The 9,463-nt window shown below is 38.4% G+C and overlaps 1 protein-coding gene across 2 annotated transcripts in view; it reads left to right on the top strand.

The window, feature by feature from the left end:
* Window positions 1-2,598, top strand: part of LOC124256169 — a 33,663-nt gene extending 31,065 nt beyond the window's left edge. For both annotated transcript variants that reach the window (XM_046690126.1, XM_046690127.1), the window contains one exon: window positions 169-2,598. In XM_046690126.1, the coding sequence (XP_046546082.1) occupies window positions 169-531 (363 nt within the window). In that variant the 3' untranslated portion in view covers window positions 532-2,598. The remainder of the gene's footprint in view (window positions 1-168) is intronic.
* The last annotated feature ends 6,865 nt before the right edge of the window (window positions 2,599-9,463 follow it).

Genomic DNA, 9,463 nt, shown 5'->3' on the forward strand with positions numbered 1-9,463 from the left:
CATTCCCAGATGGAGAGGAAGATTGCTGATGATATCAAGTCTATATTATCTGGAATATTCCACAGTAAGGCATTCAACAACAAACAAACCTCCAGCCAAATATTTCATTGATTTCTTCACATTATCACGTTAACTCTTCCATTCACATTCATCTTCATCTCTTTTCAGTCTGACTTCATCCTAGTGTGTCCGTCTGCTAAATATAAGTCAGAGATTGAGGCGCAGGAACAGTGCAAGAATGGGATGATGCCCGAGAGCCAGCTCCACACCCGCTACATTTACTCACAGATGCTTAAAGAGTACAGAGACCAGGCCAAGAACACCAGGTTCGTCCCAGTGCTGTTCCAGAGCTCTGATGAGCAGTACCTTCCATCATGGCTACAGAGGACACTCAAATACACTTGGCCAAGTCAGTACAAGGATCTGTTGTGGATGCTTACTGGCCCCGAAGACCGAATTAAACCGAAACCTAAGTTGTTCTCTGAATCCATCAGCCAGTCAAATTCACCGACACATGAAAGCGAGCACTGAGCTGATTCTCAAGCCCTTGACAAAGTGTTGATAATCAATATCCCAAATGATGACTCTTGTGTTTTGGTCTGGCATCAAGATGGATATTACCTCACCCTCATTGTGGACTAGGATTGAGCCAATTTGTCAACTGTTGGAAATATGATTCAAGCTATTCAAACATCACTTTGAGTGCTAACTCGGATTCTATGACAGATATCAGTGTATTTGTTAAATACCATAAACCGGCAGAGACAGTGTCAGTGTGACAATATGACAACAATTAGACCTGGGCTGTGAGCCAGAATGTAAAGCATGGCCTCCTTAAAGATTGTGATCACTGACTGACCAGTGAGGCTTTTCAGTTTGAGGCAGGGGAGATTCCACCAAACATTGACCAACAAAAGCTCGTAAAAGGTTTGAGAGCACAAGAGCTGTTCAAGCAAACTGAGGCTTCTCTTCAGTTTTAGAGGAATGGGAGATGTTCCTCCGGACACAAACTGACGTTCAGTTTAAGAAACAGGACATGTTTGATTAAACACTAAGCTGTTAGACACCTCAGATTGAAGACAGGGGACATGTACCAACTAAGGGAGACAGGTTGGCATGATGGTTTTGTGGGACAGTCATGATAACGAAAGTGCTCCTCCAAACACAATGTGTTCCTCTTTCAGAAATACACCTTTGGGACTAAACTTAGATCCAAAGGGAAGGTGAAGGGATGTGCAACCTGTTGTTTCTGATACCTACATTTTAACCCTACCCATGACAAAGTCACTTTGTGACTTAAGAATCATAAGCACCCCTCTTGTTTTCAAATTCTGGGTTTGCCTGGAGTAAGTGTTTTGGTGTGGGAGCCATGTAGCAGAAGATCAACAACATGGCTCCCTGGACTTTACACACTGTATTCTAAAGGATGCTTTGTTTGTGTGGGAGCTCCCTTGTGAGAAGATTGTGATGGATGTTACTTCAAGATTCTGTCAACAAATTGCTAGTGTTCATGTTGATTTGGCAATGGGACAATGTCATGTTTTCCAGAACTGTCTCGATGGAGATACAGACCTGTGACTTCTGTTTAATTGCTTTCAGATCCTGTAAATTAGTACTGGAGCTGTTTATGTGTATATCTAGTTTGTAAAATAAGCAGGTGATAATTATCTGGGAAATGTGTCGACGAGAATGACAAGCCAAACATGTCGTTATCCAGTACGTCTGCTCGCCATATTTATCTCATATTTCCAACAGAATGAGGCTGGCATTAGCTACACCGATATCAAGTCCAATATAAGGCCTTGCTTACATTATTACTTTACATGCAAATTTTGAATAAACATTCATGTTTATTACCTTTGACATTAGGAAAGACAAATAAATACATTTCAAATATTAATTATTTTTTTTAAAATCTCAATTTGTCATTCGAGGATGCTTCGTTTGGAATATAGATAATTCCCTGATTCATGTCCGAAAGTAATTGTGATACTTTAACTGAGACATTTTGAATTAATATGTTATAAGCTTTTAAATTTTCTGTCTTATTCATCTTCTCATCACTGCCAACAGCTGTCTGTGCTATTCTATTTCTGCTCCAATATTAGTATGTAGGTAGTTCAGGAAATGTTCTTGTGAATTTGTATGAATTAGGGAATTTAGTTAAAATTTTCAATTAATTAAATGCGTAAAAATCCTGCTATTTTCTTTGCTGTCATGAAGATGTTTATAATGCCTGACACCTACCACATTCAAATTGCTCACATTTTTGTTTCATGTAAGTTAAACAGGCTTAAAAATAGGATAATAAGATGACTCAGTGATTGGTTACAGATATTTATAACAGATTGTACGTTCTCACGGTCCTGATCCATTTTCCCTTTCACCCTGCTATTTAATGCTAAAACACTAGATGATGCAAGTGTAGATATACTACAGGTTCTGAAAGTCAATGGGGCTCCTTTTTAATTTAAATATAGTTGCTTGTTTGTAACAAAATTATATATTTATGTAAGTATATATTTTGTATATGTTCAAAGACAAAGCTTTGTCGAATAGATATGATGTGATAAACAAGGATGCTGAAGTTAAACAACAGATGTATGTGTTCATGTTCAAATTTAAAAATTTAAACAGCATAAAGCCTTTAGGGACCATTAATAATTTATGGCTAGGGGGGTGATGATGATTTGAAGGGAAGGGGGCACCCATTTTGTTCTGGGGAGGTAGTGGAGTCATCAGTTTTGTACACATATACTAGGGGGGTGTCACTGATTTTGTACATGACATGCAGGGGGGTCACTTACTTTGTACATAAATGTTCTTGGGGTGTCATTCACAATGTACATGCTTCTCCATAAAAATCATCATCACCCTAGCCATAAATAATGAACGGTCCCCTAGCCAGCATAGGTTCCCAGTGTTCGCAGGCTTGTCACAACAGTTGACTAGTCAGTGTGTGTTTGCTGCGGTGAGTGACCTGGTTTATGTTTTATCGTCATACTCACTTATTCACGATCCAATCATGATCCCTGCACTTTCTCAAGCTGCCTCAATGATGTCATCAGGGGTTCAAATTTGTTTTTTAAAGCCACTTGCCACAGGGCAAGTCACTTTAAGAAAGTTACTTGTCCTGGCTAATTTTCCACTTGCCCTGATTTTATGACATAATTATGTTGATGTAATTATGAAAGAATAAATCAACATGGTATTTGATGTTAATGTTTACTGGACTATTTATCGAGAAGTTATAAATAGCAAAGAAGGATAACTCTACTTAATTATCATTGCAAAATTTAATAGCTGCATTTTGAGCAGATATGAAAATTAATGAAATCCAAGTATATTTGCAGTTTGAAACTAGTATCTAGTAGCCCACGGACAAGTAAGATACCATTATTTGATTGCCCGAAATGAAAACTGACTTGTTCCGGGCGTCGGGTGATGGGATTTTTGAACCCGTGTGTCATGTCTCACTAGATCCAAGAATCTTTCAGTTAATACATCTGGTGAAAGTATTGATATCAAAGGATAAAAAATACAGAGTTATGCCCCTTTCTGTGTTGATGCTTGTCCTCGGGGGAATTTTCCAGAAGGCTTCTTCCAAGATAAACAGAGGTTCCACAGAGGTCGATTTTCATTAACCTAATATCGCAAAAATGCAAAAATGCAAAAAAGAAATCAAGATATATCACATCACTGGTGAGTGGTGATACATTTGTGCATGGATTATCTATAAACACAGTGCCATTAACGTGCTTTTGAAGCAGCACATAAATAAAACTTTGTGTATCGTGTGTGTAAATTATGAATTAATTTCATCTCTATAGTTTATGTACAATATTTTGATGACATAGTTTTCATATCAATAATTGTTGATAAGACTTCCCATTGGTGATATATACAAGTATCAGTCCTTTCAGACCCCAACTGATTGATAATAACACGGTCACCGGATAGCAGACGGTCACAAGTGACTAGCCTACTAGAAAACCTCTCACTCTTGCTGCTGTTACCGTCTGCACAGATCTTGCATATGTGATGCTTTGATGTCATGGGGTTGGTGAGGTAGCCCAGTGGGGGTAAAGTGTTCACTTGACACGCCAAAGGCCTGAGTTCGATTCCCCACATGGGTAAAATGTGTGAAGCCCATTTCTGGTGTTCCCCCGACGTGATATTGCTGGAATATTGCTAAAAGCGGCGTAAAACTAAACTCACTCCCTCACTGATGTCAGGTGAAGATTTGGGTGTTTGTTTACTTGTAAAGGGGCTATATTTCAGAATAATGTTAAATGTTATTGTTTACTTTGAGGACATAAATTCAATGATAAAGAGATGAAGAAGTGCCCCTGACTTATCCACTACACAGTATGTTGAGGGAATAAAGGATTTCATTGAAATCTTCAGGTGGTGGATAGTGGTGTTCTGATGATCGAAAATAGTCGAAAATCGATTGAAAGAAGGATTAAAAGAGATTATCGATTGTAAAAGACATATTTTCGATTAATTGGAATTTTGTTGTTTTAGTATAACACACTTGAACAAAGTAAACTAACCATTAATTTTGACGAATATTCACGAACAAACATGCGCTCAACAGCATAAAGCTATGTGCATTGTAAAATTTTAACCACTTTTATTGTTTTATTTCCAGTGTCTTTCTTGCATGTGTGCATTTCATTGCATGACAGTATTAGCTATGAAAAACATTAATCAGAAAAAATCTGGGGAAAACTCCTTAAAATTGGTGATTACATTAAAAACGTATATATTTCGATTATAATCGTTCACCACAAGTCCTCTGATAATCGATAGTGGATTTGGTTTCCGATTCCCAACACTAGTGGCGGACTTCATTGAAATGTTCAGGATATGAGTGAGTGAGTGAATATAGTTTTACCTTGCTTTTAGCAATATTCCAGCAACATCACCGGGGGGGACACCAGAAATTGAACCCGGGTCCTTGGCGTGACGAGCAAACGTGTTAACCACGAGGCTACTCCACCGCCCCATTCAGGATATTAATATCTGGATGGGTGTGGTATGTCTTGCCACGTTGTCTATGTATCAGTTGTTAAGTTAGCATCATTGGCAGTGACAATAGCACTGATGGAACACGTTATGAGTATTCATATTGTTGAAATATTTTTATGATAGAATTGATGACGCTGTGCCATGTTTTGTTGATTTGAAATTGTGCCTATTTCTCATTTTCACTTGAGAACTTGATGTTTATTTATTGGGCCAGATATATTTTTTTCTTTTAGTACAGATTCCTTAGACAAAATTGGCTGAATGGGGGTGGGAAAATAGAAAAGGAGAAATGTTCAGATCAGTGAAAATATTATGTTTTCTAGTCAAAAGAAGATTTAAAACTCCAGAATAGTTCTTCACAATAGTTCCTTCACAAATTAACTACTGAACTATTGAATTGTTGTTGGTGAATGTTTTTTAAATCATTAATATATTTTTCTTCTTTTTGATTTTTCTGTAATCAAGGAAAAGTCAGTGTTACAGATTTGAAATTTAAGAACATATAATTTATCTGGCTTTGTCATTTGTGAAAATATATGTATATATATTAATAGTTATGCATTGTTTTAATGTTGTTAAGTATAGATTTTGTCACGATAGACTTGATTGAGTTTTCAGCCCAACACTCATGTATGGCATAGTCATGGTCTCTAAACATAGATTTACTGTAGAGATTCCGGTGACTGAAGTAGGAATGTTATGCTTAGCTCCCGGTGAGTTTGGTAGTTTCATTTACCAGGACCCTTAGATGATCACAGCATGATGACAGTTGTCAAAGTCTTTGATAAATGATGGGAGTTATGCTAAGAATGCTTTCATGAACGCCTGTTATATGAAAATAAATTTGTAAGTGCTTTCGGTTTGTAAAAATTCAAATAGTTTTTTGCTGCGACAAAATGAATGTCAATAAATGATACCTCAGATGTATACTGTATATATATATTATGCTTTTTAAAAATTTAGTGCTGTCTTGCTGGTGGTTGGCGGATTAGTTTAAGATGCAAAATATTTCTTGGCAGAATAGCTCTGTCCCTTGGCTGCACCAGGATCTCCTGATTGTTTGGATTGCCAAGATTATGATCCTTGGACTGGCAGCAGTTTAACCATGGTAGTGGGCTTCACCTGAAATGGTCGTTTAACAAACTTTCAGGACAAGGGATTCCCTTTCCGGATCCGCCTGTGACGATGCAGACTAAATAACACTGTGGGCTTCCCACCTCTTTGTATGGATGGGTTATTGAAATAGTGTGGGTGAAGTCACATCTTACTTTCATACATCAGCTATTTCGAACGTCACGATAAGGTACTGTTAAATACATTTTCTTTTAAGTGAGGATGAAGATCATTATCTTATGTTACATACTATTTTCCTCCCAAATGGCAGGATGGGTTCAATTTATTTTTGGAATATTGTGCCAAAATTGTTTTTCTTTAATGAGCAGCTAGAAATATATGCAAGTGAGAAGCACTTAAGAATATCTCCCCACACCTATGCTTGCCATATCAGGCGATTGGACTGGGTGGTTGACTTGGCTGGTCATGTGTTTGGGATGCTGCTCTTGTATCAACCACTGTTTATTAAGATTTGATTATTTGGAGGCTGTTGTGGATGGAATATTGCTGACTGGTGAACCAGCTAACAAACAAGACAAACATTGGAGATAGAAAACAACAACTCCCACAAACTCTGTGGCATTGGTGTAGTCTATTTGTTAAAGCATTCCCTTTGTCATGCTGCAGGTCTAGGTTCAGTTCCCCACGTGTACAATGTATGAAGCCCATTCTAATGTCACTCGCTATGGAATATTGCTAAAAGCAGCATAATACCAGACCGGTCTATGCACTACACATTTAAAACATTTGACTGTGGTTCCTGAAGCTGAACACAAACTACTGAATGGTGTTTGCTTGGACAGGTGACATGGCTTAGCCAATCAGCATGGGGAAAATGTAACAAAATGGACTTGAATTTTGGGGAGGAAATGTTGAAAATACCATGAGGACATGGAATTTTGTAGGTCCTACTGATAGAAAGGTATATTATCTTACCACATACCAGATTGTATTAGTTTTGGAGAACATTTGAAAAATGCCAGGCGATCTTGAACAGTTTGTGGCAACATATCGGAAATGTTTAATTAAAGGGAGGTAACTGTTGACTGTCGTGCATATATCTGCATACAATGGATGTGCCTTTGACAATATATATTTATCCAAGTGTGTCCAAATTTGTCGTCACGTATTGCCATAATGCATGAATTCTGTCGTGAATAAATCTTGTTTTAAAAACATTTGTCTTCAGTTTTAAAGTTTACTTTAATATGTCAATATTCTGATTTGACTGTATATGCTGAGGTTAGAATGTGCTGTACAATGAAGCCTTCAGCCTAGTGTGCAGTTGGTTGTCGATGTTCATTACAATGCAAGGCTGACCTGTGATGACCTTCAGTAACCCATGCTTGTCGTAAGAGGCAACTAACAGGATCGGGTGGTCAGGCCCGCTGACTTGGTTGACACATGTCATCCTATCACAATTGCGTAGATCAATGCTCATGCTATTGATCAGTGGATTGTCTGGTCCCGACTCGATTATTTACAGACCGCCACCATATAGTTGTAATATTGCTGAGTGTGGCGTAAAACTAAACTCACTCACTCACCCAATTATTTCTATGCTGGCACGATACATGTGTGTGGGGGTGTTTCACCAGACTCTACTAGAATCTGTTCTTTACTGAGAAAGTGTAATCACAAATCATATGTGTTACCTTTGACCACTTTCTAAATGGCATTGTGTATTCATAGCTTCCAGTCATGGGGGCAAGATCTATTACATTTGAAAGGGGTGTACACAAAGTATGTGATCAAGACTACCACTTGTCAGACATGGAGGCCGCAGTGACTGATCGGGTTACATCACCGATGCTGTGTGGTGGCGATCTGGTACCTGACTCTGAGAATGTGGGTTTGAATCACAGATGGCTCTCAACTGAAAATATAAAAAGTACTAGAATCTGTCTTTCACTGAGATAGTGTGCTCCCAAATAGAACGATCAACCCTACTTGTTCTTGTGAACATCCAAGAGAATAATCCTTTTTTCATGTGTCTAAAATATAAGAAGTTGATTATGTTAGTAGGATAGGATATAAACTTGGTTCTTTAGTAATGCTAATGAAAGCTATTAATTTGAAAATCTTGATATCTGGCCACATATTAATTTCGAAATAAAAATTTTGATCCTCAGGAATGATTAACAGAAAATCTGCTTGAATATTTTCCAGTGGAAATTCTGTAAATTGCAGGTCAGAATTTTGTTCCATTATATGTAAAATTTGTAAGTGTGTGATAAAGGGAGATAGAAATACAAATGGAGCACTGGGCTGAATTTGACACTTTGAGCAGGTCAAAGGGGGAGTAACTCTGCATGCCTTCACAATTAGCTGGTGCAGTTAGTAAAATGAAGATAGAAACCGTTCTAATCATAGTTTGTTCATTGTTTGTTAGGAATGATGGTGCTACAATCAACCATGATCTCCCTGCCTCAGTGTATAATGCTACATGTTTACCTGGTCCAGATTTGATCATTAACATGCTGACATCTGTACTACAAACAGATTGACATGTCTCACCTGGCTGCCAGCGAACCCTGATGCGGAACCTGCCGCCACCCAGAGTGTGAAATAGCCACTGGTCCGCTAGCCCGTGGCTTGTGAACATCCAGTTGGGCCAGTAAATCTGCACAGCCACTGGCCCGACTGACTAGAGTTTTTTTCATGGGGGTCATTTTGTAAATATAGCACTCTCTCCGACTTGTTAAGTTATAATACATTTAAATCACCTTCAGTAACCCATGCTTGTCGTAAGAGGCAACTAACAGGATCGGGTGGTCAGGCTCGCTGACTTGGTTGACACATGTCATCCTATCACAATTACGTAGATCAATGCTCATGCTATTGATAAGTGGATTGTCTGGTCCCGACTCGATTATTTACAGACCGCCACCATATAGTTGTAATATTGCTGAGTGTGGCGTAAAACTAAACTCACTCACTCACCCAATTATTTCTATGCTGGCACGATACATGTGTGTGGGGGTGTTTCACCAGACTCTACTAGAATCTGTTCTTTACTGAGAAAGTGTAATCACAAATCATATGTGTTACCTTTGACCACTTTCTAAATGGCATTGTGTATTCATAGCTTCCAGTCATGGGGGCAAGATCTATTACATTTGAAAGGGGTGTACACAAAGTATGTGATCAAGACTACCACTTGTCAGACATGGAGGCCGCAGTGACTGATCGGGTTACATCACCGATGCTGTGTGGTGGCGATCTGGTACCTGACTCTGAGAATGTGGGTTTGAATCACAGATGGCTCTCAACTGAAAATATAAAAAGTACTAGAATCTGTCTTTCACTGAGATAG

Source organism: Haliotis rubra, unplaced genomic scaffold, assembly GCF_003918875.1.
Source record: "Haliotis rubra isolate DU_JTF1 unplaced genomic scaffold, ASM391887v1 Scf62, whole genome shotgun sequence".
NCBI lineage: Eukaryota > Metazoa > Mollusca > Gastropoda > Lepetellida > Haliotidae > Haliotis > Haliotis rubra.